We start from the raw sequence: 18,322 nt of genomic DNA, 5'->3' as shown, positions 1-18,322 counted from the left end.
GCCCTGAGCTGAGTTCCCAGCACCCAGATGGGATGGCTCGTAATAACTGTAACTCTAGAAACCCTCCTCTGGCCGCCGCCACCCGGTGAAAGTAAGATTCTTTTTTTTTTCTTTAAAGATTTATTTATTTTTGTATTATGTATGCTCTATCTGCATGTATGACTTTATGCCAGAGGAGGGCATCAGATGGTTGTGAGCCACCCTGTGGGTGCTGGGAATTGAACTCAGGACCTCTGGAAGAGCAGTCAGTGCTCTTAACCTCTGAGCCATCTCTCTAGTCGGAAAATGATATTCTTAACTACATTAATAGTATTCTCTGAGGCATTAATACATTTAAGCTTTCCATAATACCTAATACATTACGACATATATTCTTTCAACTACAATGCTTAGAAAATGAGGCATCTCATATATCAGGTTTCGAGGCTGGGTGGTGGTGGTGCACGCCTTTAATCCCAGCACTAGGGAGGCAGAGGCAGGTGGATCTCTGTGAGTTCAAAGCCAGCCTGGTCTACAGAATGAGATCCAGGACAGGCACCAAAACTACACAGAGAAACCCTGTCTCGAAAAACCAAAAACCAATATATATCTATATCTATATCTAGATAGATAGATACATACATATATACATACATACATACATACATACATACATACATACGTATATATCTCCGGTTTCCTCAGTCATGACACAGAGCTGCCCTTCTGGCTTTCCTGCACCCTATGATATTAGTTTTTTTTGGCTTTTCTTTTTGCCACCTAGTGTTCAGAAAACTGGGACAGTGTCCACATGTGTATTCACGTGTTGTCTACTTATATAATCTACCACCGCAGGAGACTACGGGCTCTCCAAAAAGCATTTACTGAGCTCACCCTTCAGAGCGCCTCCCACACGGCTGATGGGCGCCTTGGCTGTCTTCTTCCCTCGGCTCTTCAGCTCAGCAAGCGTGCTTCTCTGTGGTACAGAAGAGCCCAGGACCTCCTCCTCCTCCTCCTTCTCAAGTGCCAAGAGAGCTTGTCGAGACACTCGAGCCTGGAATTGTCTAACACATGACAGGGACAATTGGCTTTTATTAAATGACCAGTTCTCACACAACCAACAGACCGGAGAAAACAGCGTACAGCGATCCCCAGGAAAGGGTTCCACAGTAATAAGGAGAGCAAGCTCAAGACATAAGGCCATCCAGGCTGAGATGGCTCAGGATCCGTTAAAATGTTCAACTCTGACCGGTTGAAAACACTTTAAAAATCATCATCAGGTTGATCTGAGCATCAGCTAAGACTAGAAAATTGATGAAATTCATAGTTTCTCAGCAACTTGTATTATAAAATTAAAAATAAAAACCGCAGAATTGGCCAGGTGGCGGCGGCGGCGGCGCACGACTTTAATCCCAGCACTCAGGAGGCAGAGGCAGGAGGATCTCTGTGAGTTCCAGGCCAGCCTGGTCTACAGAGTGAGTTCCGGGACAGGCTACAAAACTATACAGAGAAACCCCGTCTCGAAAAACCAAAAACAAACAAACAAACAAAAAAAATCCAACACCCCCACAGTTTTTTCACTAGTATCCTGACACACCCCTCCCCCACACACACAGTTTTTCTCTTACCCATATGAAATGAGTTTACATACAACACGACATCTTACTTTAGCACAGCTGGCAGAAATTTGAAAGTATGACTTGTATGCTGTTGCTGCTACAATTTGAAAGTATCCTGGAAAAACAACCAAGTCACTAGACTGTAGGTGCTCACCAGGGCACGGTACAACTGCTGCAGCCTCTCTCTCCCGCACTGCTCCAGTTTAACTCTGAACACACGAGAAGGGAAGCCCATGGCTCTGGAGGCTAACAAAAGCAGGTGACCTGTGGAGGGATGGCGCTTCGACATCCTCCACTAGGCTGTTCTCTGTTTGGCTTCTCCTGTTTTCTCTGGTGATTTGGGAAACCTACAACCCCTTGAGAAATCCTTTCTGTCCAAAGGAATGGGAATGGGATTCTGAGGGCCGGAAACGATTAGACTACTGGAGAGGAACGCGCTGAAGACTGGGAACTCCTAACTCCCCTGGGCTCACTCCTGAGCTCTGTACAAACAGAAGGCGTTGAGAACCGAACCATGACACAACCCATTGCCCAAGGCTCACACTGGCCCAGCAGTCTGTAGCAGACGGCAAAACACCACAGAGGACTTGGAGCTCAGCTGAGAAGGAATTTGTGACATCTGGGACCACTCCCTCTCCAGAGACTGTCGATCAACAGGACCCAGCACACTATCAGAAGGATGCCCTGCACGGGACTCATAATTCCTTGACACATAAAGAACGAACAGGAAAAGGTGACTAATTCTCAAGGGAAAAACCAATGGCAACTGCTGACATGGAGATTACCCAAACGTTGATGTTTTCAGCACTTATTTTTAGGAAACTGTATTATTTTCAGATTTTAAAATAACTATTATAACTAGGACCCATGAGATAAAAGTAAAAGCATTTAATTTTTTGAATTCAATTTTTATTTTATGTGCAGGGGTGTTTTGTCTGTGTGTCTGTCTGTGCATCACATATGTGCCTGGTACCCGTGGAGGCCAGAAGAGGACGTCGGTTCCTCCGACCCGAGAACAGAAGCTGCCTTGCTACCAGGAACCAGACTAGACAGACAGAACACAAAAAGCTTAATTCATATGGTGGAGCGTTTCAAAATAGAAAATTTTTATTCTATAAGATAGTTAAAAGAATAATTAGTGAGGCCTTGGGTTCTATCTCCCAACGCCATAAATTAAAAAAAAAAAAAAAAGGACTACTTAATCTAAGAAAAATTACTTACAAATCACATATATTACAAAAGCCTTGTATTTAGAACATATAAGGAATTCTTTTTTTCTTTTTTTTTTTGGTTTTTCGAGACAGGGTTTCTCTGTGTAGCTTTGCACCTTTCCTGGAGCTCACTTGGTAGCCCAGGCTGGCCTCGAACTCACAGAGATCCGCCTGGCTCTGCCTCCCGAGTGCTGGGATTAAAGGCGTGCGCCGCCATCGCCCGGCAGAACATATAAGGAATTCTTAAAAGCACAATTAACGAAACTAAACTCAAAAGGTTACAAAAATAAATCATTAAAGAAAAAAAAAGGCTGGAATAAAGGCCATTTTAGCCCTTAATCAAAGCACCCAGGGGCAGAGGATCTCAGTGAGTTCAAGGCCAGCCTGGTCTAACAATCGAGTTCCAGGACAGCCAGGGCTCTTACACAGAGAAACTCTGTCTCGAAACAAACAAAACGTTACAGACGGTGGCTGTTCTGTGACATCCTGGAAAAGTGAAACTACAGGGCCAAGGGGCAGAGGAGTGTTTGTGAGGGTCGGGGAAAGAACAGGTATTAACTACAAAGACCAGCATGAGTGTATTCTCACAGAGGGTCTGGAATCATTCCAAACGTGAGAACAGTGAAAACATGTAAGCACACCCAATGGATTTTACCGTAGAACACAGACGTCTTTAAAAGCCCCACGGTAATTAAGTACCTGTAACTCACAAAGCCTTCTTAGGGTATTTAAACAAGGGTTAAGGCAGGCTCCCGGGAAGCTACCTGTGCTGGGACTGCAGTCTCTCCAGGGGCTCAGCCTTGCGTTCAATCCCTTCCTGGAACACGGCGTCTGCTCTCTTGAAGTTTTCTCTAGCTTCGTATTCTTCTGCCCATGAAATGTAGAACTGGGCAAGAGAGACGCCAATGCCCTGGCTGTGTAAATAGCTGTACAAATCCAAGGGCTCGTTGCACAGGTGCCCCTGTAACACAGAAAAGGGACACAGTCAGCCAGTCTCCCCCCACGCGTCAACAGCCTGTTGTGTGCCAACAACCACCGGGAAACCACCTGCCGTCCCTGCCTTGAGGAGTGTGGGTCTAACACTGCGATCTAATCGCGTTACATCTGTTCTGTACTTAGCCCAGTATTACACATAGTGGGAGAGGACCCAAGAGAGGGACAAGAGTACGAGATCGTTTGTAAGGAAAGGGAAGGAGGGAAGGCTTCGCACAGGCGCACTGACGGGCTTGAGCGGGAACTGGACCTTCAGCAGATACACAGGGAAGAAGAGCAGGTGTTCCCTATGTCCAGGAGACGGGAAGACAGGACAACCTCTACCAGGCAGGGCACGATGGGGAGTCTGGAGCAAAAGGCTCTGGCAGGCCTTACATGTCAAACAATGGATTTTGCTTCTATCTGAGGTAAATACATTCTGTGCCGAGAGTTCAAAGCAAAGGCAAGACTTGGTCAAGCCTGTACTTAAGGAACTGTGTCATCATGTATAGTGGAGAAAATTTTAACAGCAAAAGAGGAAAAAAGTTCCGCACTATAAATGTTCTGACATAGTTCTATACTTCCTGGCCAAAAGAAAATTTTATTTCACTGTGCTCTTTATATATTCATATAAATATACTATGTATTTATTTTTGTAGGCGTGGGTCTCACTCATAGCCCAGGCTGGCCCTGAACTCACTATTTAGACTAGGATGGCCTTGGACGTATGGTAATCCTCTTGCCTCTTCTGCCTCTCAAGTCTAGCATTACAGAGCGAGTCACCACACCTGGCCTCAGATTTTTATTGAGCAATAATTCAATGTCATTTAACACATAAAATCAATAGTTAGGACAAATAGTTAATTCACATTCAGAATAAACAGCAGGCCTCCCCAGTTTGTATTATCATGACTGATATCACAGTACAGTCAGTCAGTCCGGCCACTCCACCACTAGACAAGACTCCAATCGGAGTTTAAGACTGCACTAGAGAGCATTACAGCATGCTGCTGTGAGTCCGTCCTGTTGAAACGCACTGCAGGAAGATGAGGAGGGGTGTGTGGGGACCAACACCTAGGAAGGACAGGGGGACAGGGACCAACACCTAGGAAGGACAGGGGGACAGGGACCAACACCTAGGAAGGACAGGGGGACAGGGACCAACACCTAGGAAGGACAGGGGGACAGGGACCAACACCTAGGAAGGACAGGGGGACAGGGACCAACACCTAGGAAGGACAGGGGGACAGGGACCAACACCTAGGAAGGACAGGGGGACAGGGACCAACACCTAGGAAGGACAGGGGGACAGGAAGTACTAGGCTTTAATGCAGCTGCAACGACCCCATCGGGAGAGCTCACGGCTAGGATGACCTAAAGGGTTTTGCCAGGGAGACGGGGAGGCCCGGCCTTCCTATCTCCACACCAAGTAGCCCAAGGTTAGAGGCCCCAGGAAGGGGACATGACCTGGGGGAGTCAGGACCCTTCAAGGGGGAAAATTCCCAAAGAGCACCGACAGCGGGGACCTAGACAGCAGCACTTCAGGCAGCTGGAGGCGGGTTCTGTGTGCTGAAAGGTCAGGTGAGCCCCTGGGCCCAGCACCCAGTTCTATCACAGCTAAAAGTGGGCCGAGTAGAGAGGGACAGCCAAGGACTGCCACACAAGCCTGACAGCGCCCGGAGCCACAAAGCATGCATCACTTTCCACGCTTCTGTGACTGCTCTGTGAACGCTAGCAAGAGGATTACCATTCGTTCCAGGCCAGCCTAGTCTAAAGAGTGAGTTCAGGGCCAGCCTGGGCTATGAGTGAGACCGCGCCTCCACATGTGTCTGTCTGTCTCCCTGCTTTCTGGGTGTTGTATGGGTGCTGGTGTACAGGTGTGTGTTAGGAACTGTATCCAGCAGGGCCCCCAGAGGCAGCGGCGGGATGGTGGACGGCCCAGTTCATGTGGGCATTGCCACTGGGTAGTGGGTGGAGATTCACAACCCAGACACTGCAGCCGTGTGGAAATAAATGGTCTATTATAATAAAGAGATGAAGAGGCAAAAGGACAGAAAGAGGGAGACAGAGGGAAGACAGACAGAGGGAGAGGAGGGAGGGAGAGAGACGCAGAGGGGGGAAGGAGGGAGAGAGGAAGAGGGAGGGAGAGGGTCGAGAGGTGCACACATCCTGGGAGGAAAGCGGGAGAGGAGACAGGAAGGGGCGGAGCTTTCCTTAAGAATAGGCTTCTACTTCAGGGCATAGGGTCATGCCAAGGGGCGGGATCAGAATATTAACACTTGCATAAAACAGGCTCCACAAAGGTAGAAAGCTTTGCTACCTACAAAGATCCTTGTCTCTAGCCAGGGTTTTATGTGACTAGTCTGGAATAAATGAAATATTCCACTTAAAATTTTCTTATTTGTAAGTGTGGGCTAAATCAAACATTACATCTAAACTTTTAATCTTATTTTATTTTGGGTTTTGGAGACAGGGTTGTGCCATGTATCCCCGGCTGGCTTGGATCTCCCTATTCGACCGCTCTAGCCTCAAACTTTTGAGTAGTCTAAGTACAGACTTGCACTATTCTGTCCAGCTTCTGTTCACATTTTTAACAAAAACAGTTGTTGCATAGCTTAAGTTTGCATAATTTAATTCAGTAAATAATGTTTTCTTTAAATCAGTAATGTTTTCTCATGATGGTGCTTTAGGAAAACTCACTTGGAGTGTGGTGTACAAGCAAGTTCCAAAACACAAAACAAACACAAGATATATGGCTAGATAAATACATTCAAAAGTTAAATGTTCTATGGCAACTTCTAAATATTCAACTAATTTACCTCTTTAACTAAAAATATTGATTTTCTAGTAACAATTTTTTCCTTGGATAGACTACAGGAATCATTTATAAAATAACTGACTAGAAAAATCTTTTCATAATGCAAAAGAAAGGTGTGGTGTGAGGGATCCTTCAGTTACACCTTCTGACCACCCTCACAAAGAGAGAAAAAGCAAAGTAGTTTCATGTGTGCTTTGTCGCTCACCTACAAAGTTTAGTTACTGCGGATAATCTGACAGCTGAGCATCTGGTGTAGTGGTTGTCTAGACCAATGCTTCAGATTATCTGTGAGGAAGGAAACTGTGTGCATGTGTGCATAAGTGTGCGTGTGCGTGTATGTTTGAAGATTTCTACTTCACCGTGAACTGACAGTGTTTCACTGCTCCTGGGATTTGACACTGGCACTTTGCACCACTAGGAAAGCCCTCCACCAGTAAGGAGCCCCATTCCTCTATTACTTACCATATATATTTTTTTTTTCCGAGACAGGGTTTCTCTGTGTAGTTTTGTGCCTTTCCTGGAACTCACTTTGTAGACCAGGCTGGCCTTGAACTCACAGGAATCCCCCTGGCTCTGCCTCCTGAGTGCTGGGATTAAAGGCATGAGCCACCACCGCCCGGCTTACTTACCGTATTTTGAGAGAGGGTCTTCCTAACATCCCTGGGCTGGCCTCAAGTACATTTATTATACTGTCCAGGCAGGCCTTTGCTCTGTGATCCTCCTGCCTCAGCCTCCCAAGTAGTTGGATTACTGTCCTATACTAACAGGTCTGGGTTTAGGGTATTCACTGAACACAGAATTGGGGCTGGAGAGTGGGCTCAGTGGTTAAGGGGATTTGCTCTTGCAGAGGACCCAGGTTCAGTTCCCAGTACCAACAGGGAGGTTCACAAACATCTGTAACTCTAGTTCCAAGGGGACCCAATGCCCTCCAAGAACACACTTACATACAGGAAAACACTCACACACAAAGAATAAAAATAAAATCTTGTAAAAAAATAAACATAGAAGCCACTAAAAAATGATGGTGCATTTAGATGTTCTCCCAATCTTAATGTCTGCTTTGTTTTTTCAAGGCTTTTAATTTTATAAAACAGGATCTAACTGTGTAGCCCAGAATGGCATCAAACTGTGATCCTCCAGCCTCAGCCTCTCAAGCAGAGAATCACCATGCCCAGCTCAAATGGTTACTGAAGCTTCCAGATGTTTACTCTTAATACCTCTACAGGAAAAAGCCAATTTAATATTTTGAATTCAGATGACACTTACCAATTTGAGCCAGAGACTGAGAAACCGGGGGTCACTGTAGTAGCGCTTCTCTCCTTGTAGAGCTTCTACGGCTCTTTCTAGTAATGTTGACATGTTACTCTCTTTCCCGCCTTGAGGATAGCTCTGCTCTGTCCAGGTAATATACCTGAATAGGAGGAGAAGGGACAGAATATATTTTGAACTGATGTATACTTTTGCTCTAGTTCTAAGCCTAATTCTGAATGGGTGTTTTGCTTTTGTTTTGAGACAGAGTCTTATTAGTTGAGACAGGCCCTGGCTGCCTGTACTCAACTATGTGGATCAGGCTGCACTCAACTCAAAGAGATCCGGCTGCCTCTGCCTCCTGAATGCTGGGATTAAAGGCGACCCATTATGGATTTACTTATTTTATTATTTATGTATGTATATGGGTTTTTGTCTGTGTGTGTGTGTGTGTGTGGTGTGTGTATATATATATATATATATATATATACCACATGTGTGCAGTACCAGCAGAGGCCAGAAGGGGGTGTCGGATCCCTTGGGACTAGAGTTACCTAGGGCTGTGGGCTGCCCTGTCAGAGCTGGGAATCCAACCTAATCCTCTGGAAGGACAGCCAGTGCTCTCGACAGAGGATCAATCCTTCTAGCCCTTTATTCTGATTTTTCAACAAAAAAAATATTTAATATATTCAAAGTATGTTTCTTTAGAAGTCCTCAGTGACATATCCTAAGCCTCTGTCTCTCAAACTTCCTTGAAGCACTTGCAACAAAAACTCTGGGAAAAGGATAGAAAGACACACATCAAAGCTGTGTCATATTCCAGTCTTCAACACCTCAGGGAAACCTTCCTTGGCATGTGTAAAGTCCGGGGCTCTATGCACAGCCCTGCAAAACAAACACCTCAGAAAACCACTGTTCCGGAAGTCGGTTTCACCAAGACAACACTTTCTGCTCTGTTCACACTCCATATCCCTCAATTTGAGAACAGAGGCCCAAGAGACTCATCAGGGAATGCCTCTGTTGTTCTTTCCATAGACAAATACTCACCTGTCCCAAACATCCAGAGGGTCATTTCCAGAGTAAAAGCGAATTTCAGATTCAAATGCCCTGGAATTGAAACAGACGATGTTAGCACACGCAGCTCTGACAACAGCCAGGAAGCAGGGCTCACGAATTTCTATTCCCTCCTCAAGTCTGTCATTGATCTAAGCAACTATACTAGAGTTTGAGAATTTGTTAAATAGAAAAAGGGTAGACTGGGGTTTAGCTCAGTGGTAGAGTGCTCAAGACCCTAGATTCAGTTGCCAGCTTAAAAAAAAAAAAAAAGACATCATCATCATCATCACACAAATCAATTATGGGACACTGTTGAGGCTGGAGAGGGATGGCTCAGCAGCTAAGAGTGCTGGCTCAGTTACTTCTGTTGCTGTGAGAAAACACCAAGCCCCAAAACAAATTTACAGAAGAAAGAGTTTATTGGGCGGCTAACAGTTTCAGATGAGTAGAGTCCATAGCCATCATGGCAGCAGGCAGGCATAACACAGAGCTTAACACAGAGCATAACTGAGAGCTTATGATGCTGACCCACAGCACCAGGCGGAGAGAACCACACTGGGCCTGGTGTGGGCTTTTGAAACCTCAAAGCCCACCCCCAGTGATGCTGTTCCTCCAAGGACACACCTCCTAATCCTTCCCAAACAGTTTTACCAACTGAAGACCAAGTGTGTACTGGTTGCTCTTGCAGACTACACAAGTTTCCAAGCACCCACATCAGGTGGCCCTTAACTGTCTACAGCTTTATTTTATGTAGTCGAGTGTGTATGTGCCTGGATGTATATATGTGTGCTACATGTGTGCAGTGCCCAAGGAGGCAGGAAGAGAATAGGAGAGAAGTACAGACGGCTGTGAGCCACCATGAGTACTGGAACCCAATCTACAAGAACAGTAAGTGCTCTTAACCACTGAACCACCTCTCCAGTCCCACCCTTCCAAAAATAGAATCTTAAAAAAAAAAAAACCCAGGGCTCTTGCAGAGCACCCAAATAGGATGTACCACAATCATCTTGAACTCCAGGTTAGAGGGATCTGATGCCTCTGGCCTTAGCACATGCACATACACCTCAGTTAAAACAAAACAACAACAACAAACTTAAATAAACACATAAGGAGAATAGAAATAATAGTCTAAGCCAGCTGTGGTGTTGCGGGCCTCCTCCAGTTTCAGCACTCAAGGCAGAGGCGGGGAGATCTCTTTGAGTCTGAGGCTAGCCTGATGTACATAGTGAGTTCCGGGTCATCCAGGGCTGCTACACGAGAGCTTATTAAATAAAACAAAACCTAGCTCTATCAGTCCTTAGACAATGGATAGTTCTTTAGACAACGGATAATTCTGTTTTCAGCTTCTTCACTTATAAAATGGGGATCATAATACTACCCATTAGGTTTGTTTAATATATATATTTGGTTTCTTGAGACAGGGTTTCTCTATGTAACTTTGGAACCTTTCCAGGAACTCACTCTGTAGACCAGGCTGGCCTCAAACTCAGAGAAATCCGCCTGCCTCTACCTCCTGAATGCTGGGATTAAAGGCGTGCGCCACCACCCGGCTAATGTTTATATTTTTATTAATTGGCCATCATACGTGAATATATTTTGGTCATTTTTCACACTTCCCCTTTACACTCTTACCCCCCTCTGACTTGCTGTCCCTTTTCTTCCCAATAAGACCGTTCCTATTTCTGTGTCTCTGCTTGTTTTGTTGTGTTGTAATTGTGTGTGTGTGTGTGTGTGTGTGTGTGTGTGTGTGTGATGAATTGTGGGGTACTGGATCGTGGGTAACCTAACGGTGACTCTACCCTGAGAAAATGACTGACTCTCCAGCCAGTGTCCCCTCAGGGAGGAGCGGACACTCAGGAGTCCTTCCCCATCCAGGGCTGAATGTCACTGCGCCTCATCTAGGTTTGGTTTGGTTTTTTAGGATTTATGTGTTTTTAGGATTATGTGTGGAGGTCGGAGGTCAGAGGACAACAACCTGCAGGAATCTGTTCCTTTCTTCTACCATGTGGGTTCTAGAGACCCAACTCACGTCCTCGGGCTCAGCAGTGAGTGCGCTTACCCACTGAGCACCTTGCAGACATCCTCTGCAGGCTGAGCACTCAGCAGTCACTGTTCTCAGCACTTGGATCAGTTAGGAGTCTCCCACCAGAAAAACAAGCTTCTCTAACCAAGGCTGATACGTACATATTCCTTCTTGGACACCTATACTACTATATGGTGGTATTCTATTTGTACTGAAATGTGGTTTTAATTGTATGTTAATAAATAAAGTTGCCCGGGGGTCAGAGCTATTAGAGCCATAGAAAGAGCGTGGCAGTGGTGGCGCATGCCTTTAATCCCATAGATCTCTGTGTGTTCAGGGATACAGCCAGCATTGGAGACATATGCCTTTAAGACCTGGGGGGCTGTACATACAGACAGTGACGAGGCAGTCACGTGTTTGGGTTTACAACCAATGAGAAGGCAGAACAGAAAGATTATTTAAAGACATACACACAGGAAGTAGGACTCTTTCGGGGAGCTAGGAGCACCGCAGGAGGAAGGGTGAGATTTTAGCTCTGAGCTCTGACCTCTCGGCTTTCTCTTTTACATTGGTTCTGTGTTTCTTATTTAATAAGACTGTTGGATACATCTACACTACTACATGCATATACCCACACAGACACAAATTTGAAGTGGTGCATTGCTTTTAATCCCAGTATTTAGGAGGCAGAGGCTGGCAGGATCCCTAAGTTTGAGGCCAGCCTGGTCTAGAGAGCAAGTTCCAAGACAGTCAGAACTACACAAGAGAAGCCATCTTGAAAAACAAAACAAAAACAAAAACAAAACAATACTACTAATAAAATAGCCAAAGTGGCATATGTCTGTAATTGTGGCACAATAGAGGCTGAGGCCAAAATCCTGCAAGTTCAGGGACAGTCTGAGCTACCATAGTGAGTTCAAGAACAGCCTAGGATATTTGGGGAAGTCCTGCTTAAAAACAATAGATGAACAAACAAAACAGTTTCTGACACAAAATAACTATACTCCTAATAAAATGCCAAAGTATACCAGTGGGAAAAAAATCAACAATACAAAACAGGTGTGGTACATTGGTTTCTGTCCCCCAGCACTATCAATAAACTGAACCTTGATTCAGAGGACGGAGTCCAAGCTAAGCTGACCAGAATAAACCAGAGTTTTTCAGTGGACTCAGATGGGGAGAGAGAGACACAGGGAGGAAGGAGGTGGGGCTTAGGAATTTCATGGGCCTTTTTGGATCTTGGAAAGCAGAGAGAAGGGTCAGCTGGGCTACTCCTGATTTTTTTATTAATATTAGAATAATTTGGATAATTGTTAGATTTTGTTGTTTCAAGACGACCAGGCTGGGCTCCAGTATAGGTTTTAAAAAGTGAAAATAGGGTTAGGAACTAGAAAGCAACCATAATATATCAAAGAAAAGAGGAGTTTTTCCAGGAGGTCACCTGCCTTTAGGGTCCTGAGTTTAAAATACTCTGTGATCCAACAATCCCATTCCAAGGGGTTGGGGTAAAGATTAGGTCCACAAAATATCAAATATCCACACTAGCTTGATTTACAAAGCACAAAAGAATGAAATGTAATGTCCAACAACTGATTAATATTAAGCAGAATACTGACTCAGCTGTCAAAAGGGACAGCCTACTGATATACGCAACATGAAAAGTACTCAAATTACACTAAATTAAAGATCTATATGAGTCTATGGTTTGGAATACTAGTTGAAGACGTGTTACATGTGTTTATGCTGTGGAACATTTGTTTCATGATGCAAAGATGTGTTGCATTCTTTTACGTTGCATTTGTTTAACTCTGTGAAGCTGTGTTACTGTGCCTGTCTAAAACACCTGATGGTCTAACAAAGAGCCGAACGGCCAATAGTGAGGCAGGAGAAAGGATAGGTGGGGCTGGCAGGCAGAGAGAATATATAGGAGGAGAAATCTGGGACGAGAAGATAAAGGAATAGAGAGAATAAAGAGAGGACATCAGGGGCCAGCCACCTAGCTACCCAGCAAGTCATGGAGTAAGAAGTAAAGAAAGGTATAGAGAATAGAGAAAGATAAAAGCCCAGAGGCAAAAGATAGACGGGATAATTTAAAGACGGGATAATTTTGACCCAATGAGAAAAGAGCCAAAATAGTGGGGGAAACAAAAACCAAAAACTACAGCTCTTTTTATATAAGATTCTACAATGAGCTGGGCAGGCTGACACACACCTGCAAGTCCATCACCAGGGAGACCGCAGGAGGTGACCACAAGTTAAAGCCAGCCTGGACTACAAAGCAAGGCCCTACCACAAACAAACAAAACTCCAGAACAGGCAAAGTGGCTTATTTCTATAGAAATCAAATCAGCAGGTGCTTCACGGAGAGGAGAGAAAGAGAGAGAGAGGAGGAGAAAGAGAAAACTCCCCCAAAGTCGGGGGCGACTATGATGAACCGCACTGCTTTACGAGCACATTAAAAATCTGAGCATTCACTTTTTCTAAATTGTACTCAAAAGGGATTTCCAGTGCGGTGGGAATGGCTCAGTGGTAAAATGTATGCCTGGTACTCAGGAGGCCCTGGAGCCAATCCCAGAAAGGAGGAGAGGGCTGATGAGATGGCTCAGGGGTTAAGAGAACACACTGTTCTTGCAGAGTGCACCCATGCTGGGCAGCTCAAATCAGCCCACAACTCCAGCTCCCAGGGATCAAAGCCCTTTCTGACCTCCTTGGGAACTTGTGCACAAACATACATGCACGCACGCACGCACGCACGCACGCACGCACACTCATACTTACACAAATACACATAATTGAAAATATTTTTTTTTTTTTTTTTTTACAAAATGGGAATCAGAAAGCAATGAATAAGAATCCTTCAGAAGAGTTTCTGTAGCATTAGCCAAATGGGGAAGTAGAAAAAGGAGGGTCATTTGGGAGCGAAGATTTGTTATCCAGACAATAGAATCACATCCAGATAAACCTGTCATAGTTGAAAATACCTAGGTAGTCTGGTAGTGGTGGTGCACGCCTTTAATCCCAGAACTCAGGAGGCAGAGCCAGGTGGATCTCTGTGAGTCTGAGGCCAGCCTGGTCTACAGAGTGAGTTCCCCGGACAGCCAGGGCTACACAAAGAAATCCTATTTAAAAATAGATAAACTAAATAGACAGGTACGTAGGTAGGTAGATAGATAGATAGATAGGTAGATAGATAGATAGATAGATAGATAGATAGATGTAGAATAATCTTTCTGTACACTATGAAGATGTGTCTTTGCCAAGGTGCCTTCTTATTGGTTTAATAAAAAATTGGTTTAACAGTCATTATCTAGGCAGGAAGTATAGGCAAGAGAGCCAGACAGGACACTGGGAAGAAGAAAGGCAGAGTCACCAGGAGATGCAGAGGGAACAAGACATGCTAGAGGACAGACAACGGCCACAAGCCATGTGTCAATACGTAGATTAATAGAAATGGATTAAAGTTGAAAGACCTGGTTAGTAACAAGCCTAAGCTATAGCTGATCTTTTATAATTAATAATAAGTCTTGGTATCATTATTGAGGAGCAGCAGTCCCCGACATAAATAAATAAAACCCAAAAGGAAAAGAAAAAGAAAATACCACAGGTAAAAATGTATTAAATACACCTATCCTGCCAGACACCACAGCTTCGCAACACAGCATACTCATGGCTCAACCTCTCAGAGATGCAGGATCACTGGGTACTACCCTTCTCTACAACTGCCAGGCATCTCAAAGCAGTCCTACTATGCATCCCTCTTCCTTGAAAAGATCAAAATTCAAAGTATGGTTTCTACCAAGTCGTGTATCATTTCCACATCCACCTAAAATCATAAGCTGAATCTTCTCAAGCTGTACACAGGTAACAGACACCGAGGAAGCAAGAGTTGTCAACGGTAGCTGTAAAAGCACAGCTGAGGGCAGAGCCTGGGGCGAAGCACATCAGGGAGCCAACGCAACTCAGACAAGGAGAGAAGTAAGTACAGGACCAAGATGCAGGTTCCAGGAATGAGCATTAGGAATAAAATACCATCCGGGCAGTGGGCGCAATAAAAAAAAAAAAAAAAAAAAAAAAAAAAAAAAAAAAAAAAAAAAAAAAAAAAAAAAAAAAAAAAAATACCATCCGGGCGTGGTGGCGCACGCCTTTAATTCCAGCACTTGGGAGGCAGAGGCAGGCAGATTTCTGTGAGTTTGAGGCCAGCCTGGTCTACAGAGTAAGCTCCAGGACAGCCAAGGCTACACAGAGAAACCTTGTCTCCAAAAATTAAAAAAGAGAGAGAGAGAATAAAATATCACCGGGCACATGCTCTAATCCCAGGACTTGTGAGGCAAAAGCAGACAGATCTCTGTGAGTTCAAAGCCAGCCTGGAACTACATAGTGAGTTCTAGGCCAGCTACAGTGTAACCAAACCTGTCTCAAAAAACAAAAACAAAAACAAAAACAAAAAAAAACAAAAAACCCACAAGAACAAAATACTATGTCTCTACAGAAAAATCATAAAAACACCGTTTTCAAAGATCTAATGCAATGAGTATGGTTATACATCATATTTTAACCTGAAATAAACACTATCTCATACAATTAAAAAGCTTGCAATTGCCAGTGGTGATGGCACATGCCTTTAATCCCAGTACTTGGGAGGCGGAGGCAGAGGCAGGCATCTCTGTGAGTTCAAGGCCAGCCGGGCCTACAGAGTGAGTTCCAAGACAGCCAGGGCTTGAAAACCTAAATAAATCTTTTAAAAAAAAAAAAAAAAAAGCTTGCAATCAGTATTCCTTAGGGCCTTCTGCTGCTTCACACCCATGCTCCCTGCCGCAGCTGGGGCCAACAAGTTGGATCAAACTGCTCTACTACTTACCGCTTCTGTTGCTGAAGGGTAGTGTTACAGGCTGATTCCTGCTGTGCCAGAGCTCCCTGAAGCGTGGACATGATCCGGCCATGCCGTAAGGGTTGCACGTTCTCTTTACTCAGCTCCCACTCATCTCCCTCCAGGACATGGCTTCACTGTGAACAAGGAACAGAGGTGACCCTGACACAACGCGGTTACAGTACCAGACTGTGTCACGGTCTTTGGACAGGTGAGCTTTTGCGAACTCCAGGCGGGATACAGAGTTGGGACCCTGGTAGCATTATTACTCTCTTAAGCCTCTGAGCCCTACCGCTTGGTTTCCAAGTTTATGCCAACAGAAGAGAACTTGGCAAGGGTGTTGTTGGCAATATTTATTATACAAAGTTAAAGCCAGAAAAAGTAATTTTTAAAAGCATCATAAATTTAGCAAAGTAGATTTTTTTTTTTTTAAGATAGCAGTTTTATATCTAACATGGGACATGGAACAATCTGATTTAATTCAAAATTAGTTTCAGTCAGACTAATATGCCATTTTTCATTTCAATTCCAAACAGACATAAGCCGGGCAGTGGTGGTCACGTCCTTAATCCCAGCACTTGGGAGGCAGAGGCAGGCAAATCTCTGTGAGTTGACGTCAGAACTTAAGCTTTACAAGGGTTGGAATTTTGTGTCTTTTATGGTCCACCTTCAGTGTTCATGTGGTGGTCAATAAGTTCTGTCGCATGAATGGAAGCTTATGACATGGCAATGACCCAGCTATCATGGATTCCGTAATTCAAATGCATATTAAATTCTAACCTAGAAAAAGTGTTCTGTATTTTTATATATGAGGAAAATCAGCAAATGTTCTGATTTTTAGATTCCCTGGCTAATGGCACAATGAAACACCTATTAGTTGAAAGCAGTTACTTTACAAATAACTTGAATTCTTCCAGAACTCCATAATGCAGCATTACTATCTGCATGACCCCCATGTATGGCACGTTCAAGGTCAAAAAAAAAAAAAAAAAAAGAAAGAAAAAAGAAAAAGAAAAACCGGCTGAAGTGAGTTGCAGGCTCAGATCTCAAGGCAAATTCCAAGCTCTCCCAGTTTAGCCCCGCGGCTGGATGCAGGGCTCCATGCCAGCGGGAAGGGGGCTCGGGAGAGCTTGCTCTTTCCCGACCTCGGCGATGCTCCCTCGCCCACCCAGCACCCAGCTGCAGCAGCTTGGCCCCGGCCTCACCTCGCTGCAAGCCCTTCCTTCCTCGCCGCCGCCATCCTGCATTCCAGATTCTTGCTCTCGCCCGTCCGCAGACCTTTTTCCTCCGGGTGCCGACTGTCTCTGAGCTTCCTTCCTCAACCTGCAGCTGGCCCTGGAGTTGCGGAGACCGTCTCCCCGTGCTCCTAGACAAAAGCATGCACCCAACGCCTTCCTAAAGCAGCCGCCTCACGCCCCATCACGCCTAAGCCGCCAAGTTTCAAATTTAACGGTCCCTCGCCGCAGACGTAGCCACGCCCCCCGCTCCTATCTCCCAAAGCATTCTGGGGATTGTAGTTTATCCCGGGTTTAAGCCTGCGCTGTGCATAATGGGAGTTGTAGTTCCGGGGTTGAGGTACTGGAACCAATGGCTTTCCAGGCGCAGCAGCTGGTTCAGACACCAAGAATTCTCTGCGGGTTCGCTCTGAGTTTCCGTTTTAAGGCAAGTATTCGAATCCAGCGAGGGACACCTTAAGAACAAGGGTTTCTTTGATGTTTTGAGTGTTATGACTTGTCTTCGAGTACATGTGCCTGGCCTGGCTCTTCTAGGTTGCTCAGACCAAGTAATTATGCTCCTGTAGGTCTTGCCGTCTGCCCTGGAGCTGTTTTCTGTCGAACTCTTGGCTTTTAAAAAGTTAGATTATGGTTGTCATTTTTTCTGTTCCACCAGTACGGGGTTAGCCCCGCACTTCCTGTCCCCGAGCAAGCTCTTTCACCTCTAGATCTTCTCAGCTTCGACCACTTCCTTTAAACCATCTTGGAAGTGTACCATTTGTTCCTTCATACAGCCTAGCCAGATGTCCTGTAAACTACGATGTAACAATACAACAAGGCTAAGTCCCTTCCTTGTTTCCCTGGGACTAAAGGTCGGGCTCGGTGGGACAAGCCTGTATCTCAGCTACTCAGGAGACTGTTCAAGACCGTTCAAAGAAGACCTTATTTCAAAATAAAAACTTGGGGGTTTTTGTTCCTTTGTTTTTAAGGAGGGTGAGAGAGAGTAGCTCAGTGGAGAGCACTTGTCTTGTATCAAGGCCCTGAGGTACCAGGACCACACACACACAGAGAGAGAAGAAAAGAGGGAGAGAGAATGAAGATGGGAGTGAGAATTACTTGGAACATGAAGTCTGGTTAGGCGGGACTCTAGCTGGATAGAACCCGTGGTGGTTTGAATGAGAACGCTCCCCATAGGCTCATATGTTTTTTTTTTTTTTTTTCTTGGTTTTTCGAGACAGGGCTTCTCTGTGTAGTTTTGCGCCATTCCTGGAACTTGCTCTGTAGACCAAGCTGGCCTCAAACTCACAGAGATCCG

At 45.0% G+C, this 18,322-nt stretch overlaps 1 protein-coding gene across 1 annotated transcript in view; it reads right to left on the bottom strand.

Annotated features, from left to right (window-relative positions):
- Nucleotides 1-17,033, bottom strand: part of Bub1b (BUB1 mitotic checkpoint serine/threonine kinase B) — a 50,364-nt gene extending 33,331 nt beyond the window's left edge. Inside the window, exons 1-6 of the mRNA XM_037204442.1 lie at nt 16,999-17,033; nt 15,785-15,928; nt 8,895-8,954; nt 7,866-8,010; nt 3,574-3,770; nt 874-1,043 (exon numbers count right to left, since the gene is read on the bottom strand). Of these exons, the coding sequence (XP_037060337.1) occupies nt 874-1,043; nt 3,574-3,770; nt 7,866-8,010; nt 8,895-8,954; nt 15,785-15,928; nt 16,999-17,033 (751 nt within the window). The remainder of the gene's footprint in view (nt 1-873; nt 1,044-3,573; nt 3,771-7,865; nt 8,011-8,894; nt 8,955-15,784; nt 15,929-16,998) is intronic.
- Nucleotides 17,034-18,322: the final 1,289 nt, after the last annotated feature.

The sequence above is a fragment of the Peromyscus leucopus genome, chromosome 4, assembly GCF_004664715.2.
Source record: "Peromyscus leucopus breed LL Stock chromosome 4, UCI_PerLeu_2.1, whole genome shotgun sequence".
NCBI classification, from domain to species: domain Eukaryota; kingdom Metazoa; phylum Chordata; class Mammalia; order Rodentia; family Cricetidae; genus Peromyscus; species Peromyscus leucopus.
This window is presented reverse-complemented; position numbering and strand designations above follow the sequence as displayed.